At 34.3% G+C, this 18,815-nt stretch overlaps 3 protein-coding genes across 3 annotated transcripts; 2 read left to right on the top strand and 1 right to left on the bottom strand.

Moving 5' to 3' along the window:
* The first annotated feature begins 1,748 nt into the window (after positions 1–1,748).
* LOC123903785 (KH domain-containing protein HEN4) lies at positions 1,749–7,591 on the top strand. Its single transcript, XM_045953390.1, has 7 exons — positions 1,749–2,581; positions 3,920–4,339; positions 4,427–4,702; positions 5,702–5,896; positions 6,001–6,083; positions 6,675–6,786; positions 6,971–7,591. Exons 1-7 carry the CDS (start codon positions 2,009–2,011, stop codon positions 7,109–7,111), a joined length of 1,800 nt encoding a protein of 599 aa, XP_045809346.1. The 5' UTR covers positions 1,749–2,008; the 3' UTR covers positions 7,112–7,591.
* A 1,090-nt stretch (positions 7,592–8,681) lies between these two features.
* LOC123903784 (pentatricopeptide repeat-containing protein At5g65570) lies at positions 8,682–11,693 on the top strand. Its single transcript, XM_045953389.1, has one exon. The coding sequence runs from the start codon at positions 8,706–8,708 to the stop codon at positions 10,734–10,736; it is 2,031 nt and encodes a 676-aa protein (XP_045809345.1). The 5' UTR covers positions 8,682–8,705; the 3' UTR covers positions 10,737–11,693.
* A 568-nt stretch (positions 11,694–12,261) lies between these two features.
* LOC123903783 (probable glycosyltransferase At5g03795) lies at positions 12,262–18,361 on the bottom strand. Its single transcript, XM_045953388.1, has 6 exons — positions 18,055–18,361; positions 17,617–17,952; positions 15,699–15,985; positions 14,955–15,187; positions 13,012–13,169; positions 12,262–12,643 (listed from the first exon to the last, which is right to left on the bottom strand). Exons 1-6 carry the CDS (start codon positions 18,193–18,195, stop codon positions 12,542–12,544), a joined length of 1,257 nt encoding a protein of 418 aa, XP_045809344.1. The 5' UTR covers positions 18,196–18,361; the 3' UTR covers positions 12,262–12,541.
* Between the last annotated feature and the right edge of the window lie 454 nt (positions 18,362–18,815).

Genomic DNA, 18,815 nt, shown 5'->3' with positions numbered 1-18,815 from the left:
GGTTTGGATCGATTAGTTTTTTTTAATAAATAATATTAATATTATAGAAAAAAACACTAAAAAATAATAGTTTGACGAAATAAATATTAAGTTCGATATAAAATATAACATATAATATATTAAAATTAATATTTTGAAATATCATTTATCGAATATATTTGAAACATATAAAAAAATAGATTAAATTAAACTAACAAATAATATTAACAAAATTTAAAATGAAGAAAAAATAGGTTAATGCAATATATATTCATACTAATAAAAAGATAAATAAATATTAAAATATATGTATGCGGTTTGGTTTGGTTTTGAAAAATTAATCCGATCCAGCGGTTTTCACAAAAGGACATCCAAACACATGAAAAAATATTCTTTTTTTTTTAGGTTTTTGGTTTTTTTATCGGTTTACGATTTTTATTTGGATTGGTTTGGATTTGAGCACCCCTACATAGAGGTGATTGCGATTCGGTTTGGATCGACTTTGAAGCAAAAATTCATCCGATTCAAAGTTAAAAATTACTTGCGGTTCGGTTCAGGTTTGAATTCCTAATTAAAAATATCTTATCCAATCCGATTCAATTTTGTACAGTTTAATTTGGATCGGTTTTTGGATATCCAAATTACAAATTGAAATTTTTTAATTAAATATTAATATTATAAAGACACGGTAAAATAATACTATGTTTGATGTAAAATATAACATATAGTACATTACAAAAATATGTATGTGGTTTTATTCGGTTTGGATCGGTTTTAAAAAATCAATCAAAAATCTAATTCAATCCAACGGTTTTCATAAAAGGACAACTAAACACATCTAAAATTATTCGGTTTTTTTTTTTATGGGTTTGGGATTTTATTTGTATTGGTTTGGATTTGAGCACCATAGTTACTCACTTAACACCCTACTTCACTTAACCAATATGTATTTCCTCTATTAGTATATATCGGATTTGAATCTCTCCAAGTTTTTCTCTCATGTTTATCATGCCTAGGGTTGAGAATAGGTTGAGTCGGCCTACGGTATGGCCTATATAGGCTCAGGCTAGGCCAACCTATTTACTTAAATACTGGCAAAAACTTTTTTATAAGTCTATTTAGCTAAAAAGATTAGACTGCAGACCATTAAAAAAAGCATTTTATGCCTACTATTTCGGTCTATTTAAATAAATGGTCGTGCTAAACAGTGTCCCCAAGTACTTGTTAAACATACTAAAAATTGAAATTAAAAGATAAAGTTAATGTTAGAATGATGACTTTTTATGATTTTATTTACTTATTTTATTTTAAATTCTAATGATAATAAATTATAAAGTGTAAATGTGGATTTTAGTTAAAATGATAAGGGTAAAAGAGAAGAAAAAATGAAAAGCTAGAAGCTATAAGTTCAGAAGTTACTTGAAATAGCTTATGAAAAAGAAGCTATAAACCAGTAAAATAAGCTATAAGCTATTTCTGAAAAAACTGTTATCAAACAGGTCTTTTAGCTTATAATCCATAAGACAAAAACTAAAGGCTAGCTTTTTTTAATTGCTAAAGATACCCTTATTCAATTTCATTCAAATCCAATTTTATGCGTAAGATTCCGTACTTTTCTTTCTCTTTGGATAAAAACATTAAACTCATTCAATTACATTCTGATTAAGTAGCAGATCTGACATAATAATAATAATAATTACAGTATCTTAAAAAATTCACTATTACAGCGTCCCACCTTAACCTCAGCTGTAATACAACACAATTACACTGTTTCATTAACAACAACCTCAATTTCAACTTGTCAACAAATAAAGACAAAAACTGCTTCAAAAAAACCAAACATTCAGAATAATACCAAAATAAAAAAAAGACCCATCTTCATAACCCTTTCATTTCATTCAATTTCCATTTTCTCACACAATTTCATTTTCACCATGAAAATGAAAATACCTTAAAACGACGCATACCCATTAAACAAAACGCAAAACCCATTTCAAAAGTTCAAAACTTTAAACCATTTGATATCAAAATGCAAGACCCAACTTACGCCGCCGTGGAAACCGATTACAAACCACCACCACCGCCATCATCTTTCAAACGTAACAACAAAACAAAACGACCCGTTTTCAAGGTCTTACCCGGTCAGATCGCGTTTCGTGTGGTCTGTCACTCGTCAACAGTTGGTGGTTTGATCGGAAGTTCAGGGTCAATTGTTTCTCAGCTCCGGCGAGAAACAGGTTGCAAAATTCACTGTGAGGATGCGGTGGCTGGGACTGAAGATAGGGTTATTTTGGTAATTGGGTCAATATTGCCTAAAAGGGGGATTCCAGTGGGTAGTGGTGAAATTGAGGTTTCTAGAGCACAAGAAGCTGTGGTTAGGGTTTTTGAAAGGGTTTGGGAACTTGAAAATGAGAAAGTGGTTAATAGTAATAGAGGGGTGAATGTTGAAGTTTTTGGGAAATTGTTGGCTCATAGTTCTCAGATTGGTGCTGTTGTTGGGAAAGGAGGGAAGAATATAAGCAATATTAGGAATAATACTGGTTCTAATATTAGGGTTTGTGCTGCTCCACATTGTGCTGCTAAAGATGAGGAGTTAATTCTTGTGAGTATTACTCTACTAATTATAATTACTATTATTAAATAATAGGATTTATTTTGTATTTGTATGTAAAATACGTGCATCTAATCAAATCAAATCAGACAATAGATATTTATAGATATTTTAGAAAATAACCTTAGACGAAAATCCGGTTAGGAGAATCTATCTTGTGTGTCCTACAGGTTCTCCGAAAGAGATTAGTCATCGCTAACGGCAGTCGAAATTAACCTTAGACAGGTCATGGGTATGTATAAAAAAGTTTTACACGGGCGGGCATATAAATTAATCACTAATTACTTGTGAAAAGATAGTTAATAACTAATTAATATTATTATAACTATTATTGTTGTTATTATGTTATTGTTATTGGTTTGGTAAAAATTATGTTATTGTTATTGGATTTGACTCTAAATTGACCTCTTTGAATTAAGGCAACTCAAATCATTAATTAATGTTTTAATCTAGAGATTATGTGCACACACTCTTGTAAAATAGTTTTCAACTTGCGTTGATAGACCGCAATTTTTCCATGTCATACCACCAATTTCATAATGCATTTGTAAATAAAAGTGTAATAAGGTGGCAAAATGGTGGATTTTCATTGGATATTAGTACTAATGTAAAACTGTTTACGGCGACAATGCATACCAATATACCATTAAATGATCAATAATTTTTTTTCTCAATTGTTAGACTTTTTTTTTGGTCAAGTAGCCTAGTGGCTAGAAAATCCACCTTAAAGGTGAATAAGTGGAGTGTCCCGGGTTTGAACTCGGGCTCCTGCACATATAGTGCGATGTCCCTACCAACTGAGCTAAGCTCACGGGGACTCTCAATTGTTAGACTTATTTAGTAAAAAACATATTAATTGCAATTATTTCCTTTTGGTTGAGATTAAAAGTGATTTGTTGAAAACTGTGGTATTCAAAAAAATAGCAACATTTATTAAATGTAGTACATTTTATTGATTTTTTGTTAAGGACGTTGGTCATCACTTATGTTATTATTATGAGAATGTTGGATAAGGAAGGATTCAAACTAAGCTTAAGAAATTCATTTCAAATACTAGTATCATTATGTTTTTATTAACGGTCCGTGCAATCATGCTCTTGTTTTCTTCCTAAAATTTGGCATGAAAATCATATTACAACGTGCATGTTGTGTAAGATAATTGGAACTTCAATTTTGAGATTATAGGTCTGTGAGTGTGTGCCTTATGATAAATTACAATATGTAACTAGAGGAAACAGGCAAGTAGTCGAAATTAACACCATTCACTTGTCATTGAACCGACTATTTGAATTTCTTTGTTCTTTATCCGGGAACTCGTTTGATTGGCAGATAAATGGTGAAAGTTTGGCTGTAAAGAAAGCACTGATTTATGTATCGTATTGTCTTCAAGATTGTCCACCTATAGCCAAAGTATCTTTGAATGCACCAACTGTTAACTATTCTGATAGGTCAACCTCTAACACACATGAGGATCTTTTTCCTAACCTTAATTCATGGTTACCTCCTTCCATGGAAGGTTTATCTATAAGCGATGCTTCAAAACAGACAACCAACTCTAGCCTTCCCTCGAAAGGTACTGGACACGAAGTTGTTTTCAGACTCCTTTGCGCTAACAATGTAGCTGGGAGTGTGATTGGCAAAAAAGGGTCTATAGTCAGAACTTTCGAAATCGAAACAGGTGCTTCTATTATCTTTGCACCTCCTATAAGTCATTTTGAAGAGCGCATCGTCACCATTTCTTCTTTTGAGGTTAGTCGCGAATTTCAATAAATCTAAATGAAAACACATTTTGAATTGCCATTAGTTGATGTAGAATTGCCTTTTTTTTTCATCCAGAACCTTGAATCTAGTAATTCTCCTGCACAAGATGCTGTTATTCTTGTCTTTGCTAGAATTGTTGAAGATCACATTCGAAATGGATTTCACCCAGCCTCTACCGCGGAATCACCTGTAACTGCAAGGCTTTTAATTGCACCAAGCACAGTAAATTTATTGACTGGTAATGAAGGTGAGGTTATTTCAGAATTGAGAGAAGTGAGTGGGGCTGATATTCAACTACTGCTAGGAGAGCCAATTCCAGATGTTACTTCAGAGAATGATGTTGTTGTCCAGGTACAATTGTATAATTCAAGACAACTATGTTTTTTTAAAGGTTCTTAAGGGTTTATATGTATTCCCTTACACCGTGAGCTTCTGTAATTGTTTAGATCTTGATTTTGTTATCATATGCTGATATCCTTCTTGATAAAAGGATAACTTTTGTCTGTTGCTTAATTTCCAATTTAAAGTTCTTTAATACGGCAAACAGTTAATTATATTTGGCTTGTAGAAATCCTACCTAACTTACAGAAATATATTTCAGGTCCTGTTTGGATAAATAGCTTATCTAAGCGCTTATGCTATATGTGCTTATCATATAAGTGCTTATGTATGACCTGTTTCCATATTATCCATAACAAAGATAAAATAAAGTCAAACTCTCTCAGACAGTTTCACTAGTGCTTATATGCCAGCAGATAAGCTCAAATAAGTTAATCCAAACAGACCTTCAATAAAAGACTTGAAGTAGAAAAATGGTTGTTGTATCCAACAAAATGGTCCTCATGATTGATGATAGTTTCAGGAGCCTTCTGTCTAATTTGTGCATGCTCATTTAACGATGTCTTTTCAATCCTTATTATATATGCATATTATTGGCGCAGAGTAATTCTTTTGTTGCCTGCATAGTTAAGACCATAAATGATAATAAATATCTTATTGTGTTGCACTGTGTTGACTACCGAGGCATTCATGTGCTCAGAATTGACGGGGGGGCCTTGTTTGGATAAACAATTTAATTGAGCGCTTATAGCATATGGGCATGTCATATAAGTGCTTATGTATACTATATATTTCTGTAACAAAAGATAAATGAAATAAACCTTTTTCATATAAGTTATAAGTTGTTTTCATAAGTTATCTTGGAGAGCTTATTAAAATAACTTGAAAACAACTTATGGACATGTCCTAAGCTGTTTTCATAACCAGAGGCTGAGTTTGTTGTTGTGGCTCCAGCAATCTTTTATTACTTTCTGCTAGTCCTGTTTATACTTAGAGAGATATTTCTTGCAGATCACTGGTGGATACAAATGTGTAGAAAATGCGCTACGTAGAATCACTAGTAGAATCAGGGATAATCCTTTGCCAAAAGAGGTGCTTGCTGAAACAAGAATGAAATCAAGTTTTCAAGTAAATAAGGATACTGTTAGGAGTAAGTTTGTTACGCGCAAGAAATCTTATGTTCCTTTTGGGAGGTCTTCACCCCAGGTATTGTTCCCCTCCTTTTTGTTCACCGTCTTCCAATTTCTATTGCATCTTGTTTTTCCTAGGGTTCTTAGTACAAGATTGTTTAAGAGTTTGTATATTTGCAGAATGCAGCGGTGTATCAAGCTAAAACGATCACAGAAACTGGGGAATTACATACAAATTTCACCGAGAATTCGGAACCTAGCAGGTCAGTATAATCCAGCTGAGAATACACGCCTTTGCTGTGATTCTTTCTCACTTTCCATTTCTGTAATATCTTAGATTCCTATAATTATTTGATGTAGAAGCCAATGCCATGATATTATATTCACTACAAGTCAATAAAAATAGGCTTAACTACACATTTGATCCCTTACGTTTATTTTAAGTTTCAATTTGGTCCCTTACGTTTAAAAAATATCAATTTGGTCCCTTACGTTTTCATTAGGTTTCAATTTAGTCTTTTCCGTCAATTTTGTCACATGTAGCAGTCAATTCGCATATGTGGACTGACACGTGGACACTTTGACACAGTGACACGTGTATAGTTCAAACGGTGTTAGTGACAAAACTAACGAAAATGACTAAATTGAAACCTAATGGAAACGTAAGGGACCAAATTGATTATTTTTAAACGTAAGGGACCAAATTGAAACCTAAAATAAACGTAAGGGACCAAATGTGTAGTTAAGCCATAAAAATAACATTATTGGATAGACAAATAACTCGATCTTTGAAGACATCTTCATGCTTCTGATCTTTTTTTCAACCTTTCTATTTTGCTAAAATTTTTTGACAGAGCAAACATTGTTGCCACTGTCACAAACACTACTGTGGAGATTATAGTTTCTGAGCATGTCTTTGGTGCTGTTTATGGTGAAGATGGCGGCAATGTAGATCGAATCAGACAGGTGTGTCATTATCCATCCCCTTTAGAAAGATATCACAAATTCTTAATATATGCTATGAATGACCGTAATTGGGCCGTGTTACGCTTTCTTCTGATTATTTAGTGTGATTTGAATCATGCGATCAATCTTGTTTTTTAAGTGCCAGTGATTTTAATACGGTCTAGTGTTTTGTTTGCGGGAGCAGATTTCAGGTGCAAATGTTACCGTGTATGATCCTAGCGCTGGTACAAGTGGAGGGAAGGTTGTGATATCCGGAACACCTGATCAAACATTCGCAGCTCAGAGTCTGCTTCAAGCTTTCATTCAATCTGGACAAGGAAGCTGATGACACGGCAAACTGCATTTCATTTCATTTTTCAATTCTTCCATCAAAGACAGGAGGAGGTGGCATCAGTGCTTGGTGTACATATCATAATTCACACATCTTATATAGTCACCTTCACATTGTGAATAATAATATTAACATAGACTCAATCTTTCACTTCAAAATGATGGTTACCTCCTATAGACTAACAGACGTTTTGTTTAATTTCGGTTTCTCTCTTAAAATGGCTGAGTGAGCCGTGATAGTTGACACTGTCCCGATTATTAGTACTATCATTTGGGCGCTATTTTGTGCCGTCTGAAAATACACTTTAGAACAATTTGTGTTGATTAAAAGTGTACTGAAACTATGAGGTTTTTAGTTAGTTAGGGCAGTGAAAGGTAGTGTGACCTATCATCTTGCTTCGACCGATAGAAGTTCATCCATTTTCTTTGCTTTTATTTTTACGTATTGATATTGATGTTCATATATTCATTTTTACTATTGGTTTTTACTTTGCCTATAAATAATAATGAACAAAAGGCAAGGATGGCTCCTAGAGAAAGGAAGAAAAAAAAAAAAAAAGGATAAAACATGAAATTAAATCTATTTTGCAAAAAGAGGATATGAATAAGCAGGTTTATTATTTTCTTGTGTCAAGAGAAATCAGATTAAAAGGGCATAGCAATTGTTTGATATATTTAAGATTTTGATCATTTTCAAATCCACAAATTTGGTCATTGGTTTTCACCTCTGCATTTGCAGTTGAATTATTTATGATTTAATAACAATAGAGAAACGAAGTCTCCTTAAGCATGTGGTCAGAGGTTCGATTCCTGATAATGCGTATGGAAAAAATTCGGCTGGGAGGTGAGACTCCACCTTGTGTGTCCTACAGGTTTTCCGACGGAGATTAGTCAACAACGGTGGAAAGTTCGTACCAATATCATGGTAACAAAAAAAAAACAACGAAATCTCCTCGAGCTTAACTTAGTTAGTAGGGATATTGCATGTAATATGCAGGGATCGAAGTTCGAATGCGATCCTTCTACTCTTTTTCTTCTACTCTTTTTTCTTTTAAGTAATCCGATCCTTATGCTTAATCACCTTAAATAAAAGTTAAAATGTGAAATTCTAGTTACTTGACAAAAAATAAATAATAATAATAAACGAAAATGCATGTTTATATGGATTAAAATTGCACATTAGTCTTAAATAAAAAAAGGAATAATTCACATATATAATCAGTGTAATAAGTGATGAGTCTTTACACCATCAATTAATCTTATCCTCCCTCCGGTCCTTTTTATAAGGAACACTTTGAAAAAATTACACAGACCAATGAAACACATTTAACATAGTTATTTTCATTTAATACACTTATAAATTTAAATTTATTCCATGCATACCCTTATTTAATTACTCTTTATTCAACTAACTTACTTATTTTTAAATTCTCTCTCATAATAAATAAGGGCATAAGTGAAATTGAACATTTAAAACATTTGAAAATTGGTCAAAGTTTCTTATAAAAAGGACCAAATTTTTTGCCCTGAGTGTTCCTTATAAAAAGGACCGGAGGGAGTATTTGACAATGGTATTGTAGCATGAAAATATGAATTTATACACTTCACTCATTGCACAATGCGCACACAAAAAATCCATAACTACCCTCAAAGCAGTTCACACCCACATCCTCAAATCCGGTTCCTTGTTCTCATTCTTTGGTCACAAGCTCATTGATAGTTACATAAAATGTGGCATCATAGCTGAAGCACGCAAGCTGTTCGACGAATTGCCCAACAGACACATAGTTACTTGGAATTCAATGATCTCTTCTCATGTCAGCCGTGGAAAGACCAAAGAAGCAATTGAGCTCTTCAATAACATGCTCTTTGAGGGTGTTTTACCGGATGCTTACACGTTTTCTGCAATCTTTAAGGCTTTTTCGGAGGTGGGTGTTTTGCGTCACGGACAGAAGGCTCATGGGTTGGCTTTGGTTTTGGGTTTTGAGGTCTCGGATGGGTTTGTTGCAACTGCCATTGTTGATATGTACGCGAAATTTGATAGAATGAGGGATGCTCGTTTGGTGTTTGACCGTGTTTTGGATAAAGATGTTGTCTTGTGCACTGCATTGATTGTTGGGTATAATCAGCACGGTTTTGATGGTGAAGCTTTAGAGGTTTTTGAGGAGATGGTTGATATGAGAATTAAGCCTAATGAATATACTCTAGCAAGTGTCTTGGTTAGTTGTGGTAATGTCGGAGATTTAGTTAACGGTAAATCGATTCATGGTCTTGTTGTTAAGTCTGGTTTGGAATCTGTTGTTGCTTCACAGACTTCACTTCTTACTATGTATTCAAAATGCAGTAAGGTTGAGGATTCCATAAAGGTGTTTAATCAACTTGCTTATGCAAGCCATGTGACATGGACATCTTTTATTGTTGGTCTTGTGCAAAATGGGAGAGAAGAAGTTGCTGTGTCGGTGTTTAGGGAAATGATTCGTTGTTCAATAATTCCGAATCATTTCACATTATCTAGTATTCTTCATGCTTGTTCAAGCCTTGCAATGCTTGAAGTAGGGGAACAAATCCATGCCGTAACGATGAAACTAGGAGTTGATGGAAATAAGTATGCTGATGCTGCACTGATTCATTTGTACGGAAAATGTGGAACTGTAGAAAAGGCAAGGTCGGTTTTTGATTCGTTGAACGAGTTAGATGTAGTATCCATCAATTCGATGATCTATGCTTATGCACAAAATGGTTTTGGGCATGAGGCACTTCAGCTATTTGAAAGAATGAAAATTTTGGGACTTGCACCAAATGCGGTGACATTTATCAGCATTCTCTTGGCATGTAACAATGCAGGGTTAGTTGAAGAAGGATGTCAAATATTTTCTTGTATTAGGGATAACCACAATGTTGAGTTGACAAGAGACCATTTTACTTGTATGATTGATTTGTTAGGACGAGCTAGGAGATTCGAAGAGGCTGCGATGTTGATAGAGGAGGTGAAAAATCCAGATGCAATACTATGGAGGACGCTGCTGAATGCATGTAAGATTCACGGAGAGGTAGAGATGGCAGAGAAATTTATGAGAAAAATGCTCGATCATGCTCCCGAGGATGGAGGAACTCGTATTCTCTTGACAAACATTTATGCTTCGGCTGGAAAATGGGACAGTGTGATCGAGATGAAAAGTGCAATAAGAGATTTAAGGTTGAAGAAAAGTCCTGCAATGAGTTGGGTTGATATCGATCGAGAGGTTCATACTTTTATGGCAGGAGATTTATCTCACCCAAGAGCTCATGAGATTTTGAAAATGTTGCATGAGTTAGTAGAGAAGGTTAAAAATTTGGGTTATAATCCTGATACCAAATTTGTGTTGCAGGATTTGGAGGAAGAGAAAAAGATTAGTTCCTTATATTATCACAGTGAAAAATTAGCCATAGCATTTGCTTTATGGAAAACTTGTGGTAGGAATACTACTATCAGAATTTTCAAGAATCTTAGAGTTTGTGGAGACTGCCACAGTTGGATAAAATTTGTTTCTTTACTTACTGGGAGAGATATAGTTGCTAGAGATGCAAAGAGATTCCATCATTTTAAAGGAGGGATATGTTCTTGTAAAGATTATTGGTGAACCACAAATTCACAACTGTTTTTTCTTTAACAGATATGAATCACAATTGTTGTATATCAGGATTTGAAGATAAGATAAATGTGCATTTCAAGAACTTTTTTCACTTCCAAGCTTCCAAAAAATCACCGGGGAAAAATCGTGTTTCTTTCGGAAGTAGCAACTTTGGGGTGGGAAAAAAAGCACCTATGTATTGTCAATGCCATTTGTATATTATTTAAATGAAGTTAGATGCTTTGTTTTTAAGTCCTACAGGACGTCGAATAGCAGCGCTGCAGTGGTGTCAATAGTACAAACGTAATGATAAAGTTTGGAACGACAGGTCTCAATTGCCGAACCAAGTTGGAAATATGGCATTCAATATGTGGAATACTTGGTTTTCTGTTAACATTCTGCAGCGCCATGTTGTTCCTCAAGCCACAGATCAGGTCTTGCCGAGATGGGAACATGCAAGTCAAGGATGATTAAAGTGCAATGTTGATGTGGCTTTTTTTGCCGGAGTCGGAGTCACATCTTTGGGTGCTTGCTTCCGAGATAGTGCGGGTAATTTGGTGGTTATATCACGCAAAGGCAGCAGGCTACACTTTCTGTGTGGAAGGTGAAGCTTGGGCACTACTTCAAGCCATGAAGGAAGCTAGACGTCGAGGTTTAGTTAGGGTCCAATTTGAGAGTGATTTACAGGCCCTGGTCAAAGCTATTCATACAAAGAATGGTGGTTTTTTTCTGAATTTAGGTTGCTTGTTGTTGATATTATTAATATTATGTCATGTGTAAACTTTGAGGTGAAGTTCGTTAGGAGACAAATAAATATGGTTGCTCACACTCTTGCTAGAGCGGCCATTTTTTGGACTACTTTCCATAGTTTTGAGAGTATTCCCTTTTGTGTTGAACATTTATTGATTGACGAAATGAATTAAGTTTGTTTGGTTCAAAATAAAATAAAATAAACTTTGATTGCATATTGTTTTACTTTGTGTTAAGCAAAATAGTAAACAGACAGATCTACTAAGATTTGCTTCAGTGTTATTAAACTTGTACCAATCATTGAACTAGTAGGTTAATAATTCAGTCAATCTAATTCAGTTAAAAATTAGGCTTAATTAGTAAAATGGTCCCTTAAAGACATTTTTGGTTTCATATTGGTCCCTTAAAGAAAAAAAGGTCCAAATAGGTCCCTTAAAGAAAAAAAAGTCCGAATAGGTCCCTTAAAGACATATCCGTTAATCAGTTTGGTCCTATTTAGACCTCTTTTTAGGGACCAAACTGATTAACGGAGATGTCTTTAAGGGACCTATTCAGACTTTTTTTTCTTTAAGGGACCTATTTGGACCTTTTTTTCTTTAAGGGACCAATTTGAAACCAAAAATATCTTTAAGGGACTATTTTATTAATTAAGCCTAAAAATTAAACCAATCATCGACGTATATTTACTATGATTTTGTTGTTATTATAGTTGAAAATTATATAGATTGGATTTTGAACTCAATTGCACTTGCACCTACCTTAATTTTCAACTCAACAAAAAGCCTCACAGAAAACAAATAATAAATAACTGTGTGGATGCAAGAATATTGAAAAACAATCTGTTAAATACAAAACTGTGACGTAGTTATTTACAGTGCCTCTCTGGGTATATAAAACTGAAGTAAGGTGTATACAAAACAAGAATGAGTCTTGGTCCTTGTTTGGTTTTACTTCTACACACACTCAACTCTTGTTTACAGGCCAATCGACGGTGAATTAATAGAAGTTAACGAACTGTAGCTTTGATCCTGACGTACATTGATCCACCAAACAAGCACCTAGAATCAGTATTGGATGGTGTGATGGCGTAACCAGAGGTCATACATAACCATATAGAAAGCATCATATCTCACTGGAGGCGAATTCCACTGAAAGTGTTTCTGAATCTGATACAATATGACAACTTTCATTTCAGTTCCACCATATCAACAAATAGTTCAATTGCCAATCTAACATATTAACTTTTTTTGAGTTCAATGGTTTTAAATTGCTGCCGCGGTATAAAGGTTCGTAACGCAGCCGCAATTTAAAATAATCAATTCAACCACTATGGATTAACAATACAGTATATATTTTCTATGCAGTCATCCAATTAAGTTTTACTACCAATGACTTTTCAAACAATATAACTAATGATAAGAAATTCCAGAGTAAAATTTAAGCATATTATTAGCAATGATATATTTTTCGAACTATAAGCAAAGGGTGAAAAACAAACTATTCCATCCACCACGTAGACCAATGAGAAGATTACCTTTACTAAATTATTATGAAGTGTGACAAACTCATCCTGCGATATTTTTTTGAGGATTTGTTTAAGCTGATATACATCACTCTCCTTGAGTACAACAGCAAACTTTCTCCAGTCAAGAATATCGTTAAAAGGAAGGTCATAGTAATTTGATAATATCACTGCAAAACAACATTAACAACTTGAGGTCAGTTACTCGGTTGTCTAAAGATTCAAAACATCCCAATACCATCCTCAAAGGCAGATCAGAGTCAAAATTGTAACACTTAACGATAATTTATTCAAACCAAGTTATAGTTCAAATGTAACCCATGTAACAACTGCGGCAGAAGTATATGCCCAATTCGGATAAGTGACGTTTTCACTGAATTTGATATTTATTATCAATTTACCACCCAATAATTAAGTACATTGACCTTACTAAGGTGATTGGATGGGTGGAAGGTCCTAAATTTGATTCCAAGGCACACTTTGCATTCCACAATTAAAACAGTAAAATAGTTGCAACTATTATTCATTCCTATCAAGAAATCTGCTTTCTCAAATTGAACTATATAGCAGAAACCTATACCTTGATTATTAAAACTCCATATTTCACATGCTTATTACACTGTGTTAAGCATTCCTATGCTAGACCATGTGAAAATCATAAATAAGAATCAGGAAGAAGGATTTGGGGTTGGGACGATCTTGACTACGTGGCAAGGAGGGTGTGTGACGATGGATTTGGAGTTGGGACAATCTTAGTATAAGCAAGAAGGGAATGGGAACTCCAAGAAGGCTGGCCTTGCCATTTCAATGAAGGCACATATTCAACGGGGTTGGGGGGGGGGGGGGGTCAACGGGGTTGAGTGTTATTTTGAGCCCAAGGGGGTTTTGAAAAAGGAAAGATTGCATGCCATAATGGTTAGCACAAAGGATTGGCCACTCGTCTCAGTTCCAAAATGGTGAGAATTCTATTGCACGCGGTGTGCCAAAAAAACCGGAAAAACAAACCAAATTGTAAACCAAACTAGACTACACAACAAGAAACTATATTATCTAAACCAGTTCAAGAACTTGAACCTGTTTTACAAACAAGTTCAATATCCATAATTGAATTTCTGGTACAGTTGATAAACCGGTTATAGCTCAACCAAAACTATCTACTAAATCCAATAACAAATACATTAAGAGTCATGAACGCTGAACCCTAAAATCCCAAATTATATCTCTAAGAATCGAAGCCATTCATGTAATGAATATGAGACTGAGTTTTTCACAAATATTGATATACTCTGCCAGTAACAGTGGGAGAGGCTTGAAACCGGTGATTGGAGATGCTATGTGTGATGCAATGTGAATTATATTTTGGTGCTTTCACTTGAAATTTGACGAAGTTTCATCCCACTAGATGCTCGACTGTGTTTGTTGTGCAAACTCGAATTGCCATTGCAACTGAAGCAATTCATAGTCAATCTTTCTATCTAAATCTTATGCATGCTTAGAAAATTGACGCATTTCATTTTAATCCTGAAACATTCTTTGTTTTCACCCTCAAGTGCTTGCTGACGAAAGAATTTTGATCAAGGGAGAAAGAAATTATTAATGCTTAACTTCTTTTATATTTATAGCTCTTGCTCGTTTATCTATTTTAACTGGATAAATCTTAAGGTTCAAACTGGTTCTGAACCAAATAGGTTATAATCTGTTTAGAAACTGTTTGTGAACTGATTTACAGAGGCCAAGGATAGGGATTGCAATTTTGCAAATGCATGTTTTGTAAACAATATATGAGAAATGCAAGGTAAATTTATCAATCTTATATCATCCATGAAAAATGACAAAAACCATTAGGTAGTACGTATCTAGCTCGTATATGCTTGCATTGTCATATAGGCATACAGTTTTGAGAAGCACAGCAACCACAAAATTAAGGTTAAAAAATATCAGAAAGGATGACTCACCAGGTATGCATCCATAATGAATAGAATCTGCTATGCGAGCACTATTAACCTGTGATCCACCAGGGCATATACAAAACTTACTCCTGTAAAATCTCTTCTGGTACACTAGATGCCCGGTAGCCCTACTAATTCGGTTATTTGAAATGTCAAGTTCTGTGTCATTTTCCCATACACGTGCAAGAATCACTCTAATTTTAGAGTTACGATGACCGGCCCAAAATCCAAGAGTAGTCCTACAAAGCACAAATTTATCAAATTTTCGAATGGCGCGTAGAAATATTTGTTTATCTTATGAAATAAAATATCCCCACCTAGTGAGAAAAGGATTTGCTTTTTGCTGTTGTATGAAATAAATTATCTCTGCATCCAAACTAATTCTTTTGCTTTTGTTTGAAATACTGAACTCTCTATTACCTTTTCATACTATTTTATATAAAATGGATTATTTGTATTAAAACACTGGTTCTTGGATAGCACACCAGCACTAAAATTCAGATGAGCATTTCATTCTGAATTGCAAAATAAATTAGAGATCATAAATCACAAAAATCACTACATTTTTCATGTATTTAGCTTATTACTTCCATGGAAGATATTGAGATCGACAAGGTCGGTACAGTTAACCCACGTTAAAAAGTCAAAACTTCAAAAAACAGGACCATAACAATCTAAAGCGGGAAACAAATTTGATCCACAAAACCTAAGTGGAAGAGGCAAAAAAATATAAATCTTAAAAAGCTTCACCTGTTTTCTACATCATTTCCTCCAGCTGGAAGAGCAAATGGCTGTAGCACTTGAGGGAGAGCAACATCTTTGTGTGGAATGAATCCAACATCATAACTAGGGGAGCACACTGCTCGAATTGAATTCTTCACTAGTAATGGAAGACCTTCTGTTGCCCTTACACCAACATCATGACAAGTAACAAAGAAGTGATCGGCACCCAAGGTTCTGTTCCAATAAGGATACTTGGATATTAAGCTCTCCACGTAATTTTGTACAATTATGGTCATATTCTCATAAGACGTTCCCTGCATAATATCCAACCATGAGATTAACTACATTCAACATAGAAGTGCACTTAACCATCTAAGCTAAACATTCTAAATCTTTGTTACTACTTATCATTTCCTTTTTAGCTGTATATTTATAGCATCAGGGTAATAAACCACCAACAAAAAAAAAACAATTATTTCCATCTCATAAGCAGGGTTTTAAGACGATAGAACATAGGTACATTACTATAGATATCTATGGCTTTTCACTAAACAGATGCAAAATACTCAGAAAACAGTTGATGCAATTCACACCTTAGAATCAATAGAAAGCAATTAGTGACATTTTTGGTATAGTTTTGGTGGGGAACTCAACATAGAGGATATACGTATCTAGATGTAAGTTTTGTACTTTTAACAGTAGCCTAAGACGAGACCATAATCTAGGCCAAGACATCAAGATTTTTGCCGATATTCTCATAAGATGTGCCCTGCATAATTTCCAAACATGAGACTGACTGCATTCAACCTAGAAGCAGGCACTTACATATCCAGACTAAACATTCTAAATCTTTCTTATTACTTATCGTTTCCTTTTTAGCTATGTACTTATGTATGTATCTACAGAACCATGGTAACAATCCATGAACAATTAATCAATTATTTGTTACTATAGTTACCATTACTACGACTCTTTACTAAACAAGTGCAAAAATACTCAGAAAACAATTAACACAATTCACCCCTTAGAATTGGTGGAAAGCAACCAAGTCATTGGGCTCAAGTGGTTAATGAGTTTCACCAACAAGGACGGATTTCGGGAGAACCCGGGTTCGATTCCTGGGTGGAACAATTTCTTGGCCAGGCTTTACTTACCTCGCGGCCGAACTCTGGACTACTAGGGCCCCTTTCCCCTAGGAACCAGAGGGTTATAAACAAAAAAAAAAATTGGTGGAAAGCAATTGGTGATATTTTTGGTACATTTTTAGTGGGTTACAAGATTTTAAATAAAGGTCCAAAATCGTGATTTAGACCGTAACATATCCATTTTTTTATGTCACCGAAACCACAATACAAACACGATTGAATCTGCATTTAACCACAATTCTCTGCAACATCAAGGACTGCAACGGAACCACAACTGTTACCGTTATTTAATACCCTGGTAGGGAATATGGCATAAGGATCTAGATGTAAATTTCACCAAGTCTCTACAATCCTAACCTATTTAGACCGTAACATATCCATTTTTTTATGTCACCGAAACCACAATACAAACACGATTGAATCTGCATTTAACCACAATTCTCTGCAACATCAAGGACTGCAACGGAACCACAACTGTTACCGTTATTTAATACCCTGGTAGGGAATATGGCATAAGGATCTAGATGTAAATTTCACCAAGTCTCTACAATCCTAACCTATGAAGCACGGACCCTCCTCAGATTAGGTGTGTCCCGGTGTCCGACACGCGTAACTTATGATTACACTGAATTATGTCATTTTCTCAAATTATGATCAATGTTGACGTGTTAGTGTCGGTGTCGGACACTGACACTTATGATTACACTTAATTATATCATTTTCAACCACTAAAAACCAAGCAATAAAACACAACATTGCAAATTAAAAGAAAATACAAAATGTGGGAATAAATTATATACCTTTCCACGCATCTTATGACATGAAATAGGAATGAAAAACAAATGAGCCTGATCAGGATCAAGAGTCCGAAACCGACCTTCCTTAATATTCTGAAAGAAATAACCTTCACTAGCATACTTTCCAGTAAGCTTTCTTGGAGTCTGATAAAAAGTTTTAGGATCCCCATCTGGGTATATATAAACCTTAAAATTCTTCTCCATCTCCGCAAAATTCAACTTGAACACACGTGGCGAGTGATAAACATCACCAAATTCATCACCATCATTACCAACAACATCATCTTCTTGCTCTATTCTTCCTGTACCTCCTAACAGCTTCGGAGCTCCGTCTGGCACCTTAAAAACAAAAACAAAAACAAAAACGAAAAACATGAAAAGGGTTGTTACAAAATTGAAAATTTAGAAATGGGTTGGGTTTAGAATATGATTTTGATGTACCTGAGGTGAAGGGGTGGAGTATTGGAGGGAAAGATAGGTGAATGAAAAAAGAGTGAGAATAGCGAGGGTTAGGAGTGAGCAACGAAGAGAGAAGATAGAGTTGAATGAGGGTTGTTGTTGATTTTGCTTAACGGAAGACATGATTGATGAATGAATCAAAAATCAAATGAAGAAGAAAAAGAAAAAGGGTTTGAATCTGTGATTTGAAGCTTTGCTTGAGAATGGAAATTTCTTTAACTGTTCCATGATTGATGATTTCACTTTGCTCTGCTGCCAGCCTACCTATTTTCCTCTCTTTTTTTTATTTTATTTATTTTTTTTATTGTTTTTTGCTATTTTTAAAAAGACAAAAATAATGATACATTCTTACACTACACACCTTGGTAAATATTGGGTCAATTTTTTCTTTTCGGGTTATAGATAAATAAGTGGAAGAATTTTGAGTTTAAATTTCAATTTTATATATAATTTCAAATATATGAATTAATGTTTAAGAAATTTGCCCAAATTTTTGTTATATCATCTTTATTTTAACTTAGGTCAAAAAATATAAATCAAATTTTTGGACAAAATATATTGAAATAATACAAAGTCAAAATTGTTAAAAATAAATAGCTTTAATCCTTCTCTCTTTTTTGATTTCCTATTTTCACATTTGTTGCAATTTTGGTCGTGACTCTTGTTTTTTGTCCTAAAAATGGTGACTTTTGGTGTAAGAAAGATGAATTTTGATCTCAAATGTGATATTTCATTTTTAATTC

Source organism: Trifolium pratense, linkage group LG2 (assembly GCF_020283565.1).
Source record: "Trifolium pratense cultivar HEN17-A07 linkage group LG2, ARS_RC_1.1, whole genome shotgun sequence".
In the NCBI taxonomy this organism is placed as follows: domain Eukaryota; kingdom Viridiplantae; phylum Streptophyta; class Magnoliopsida; order Fabales; family Fabaceae; genus Trifolium; species Trifolium pratense.
The sequence above is the reverse complement of the archived record's forward strand: the minus strand, read 5'-3'. Positions and strand labels throughout refer to the sequence as shown.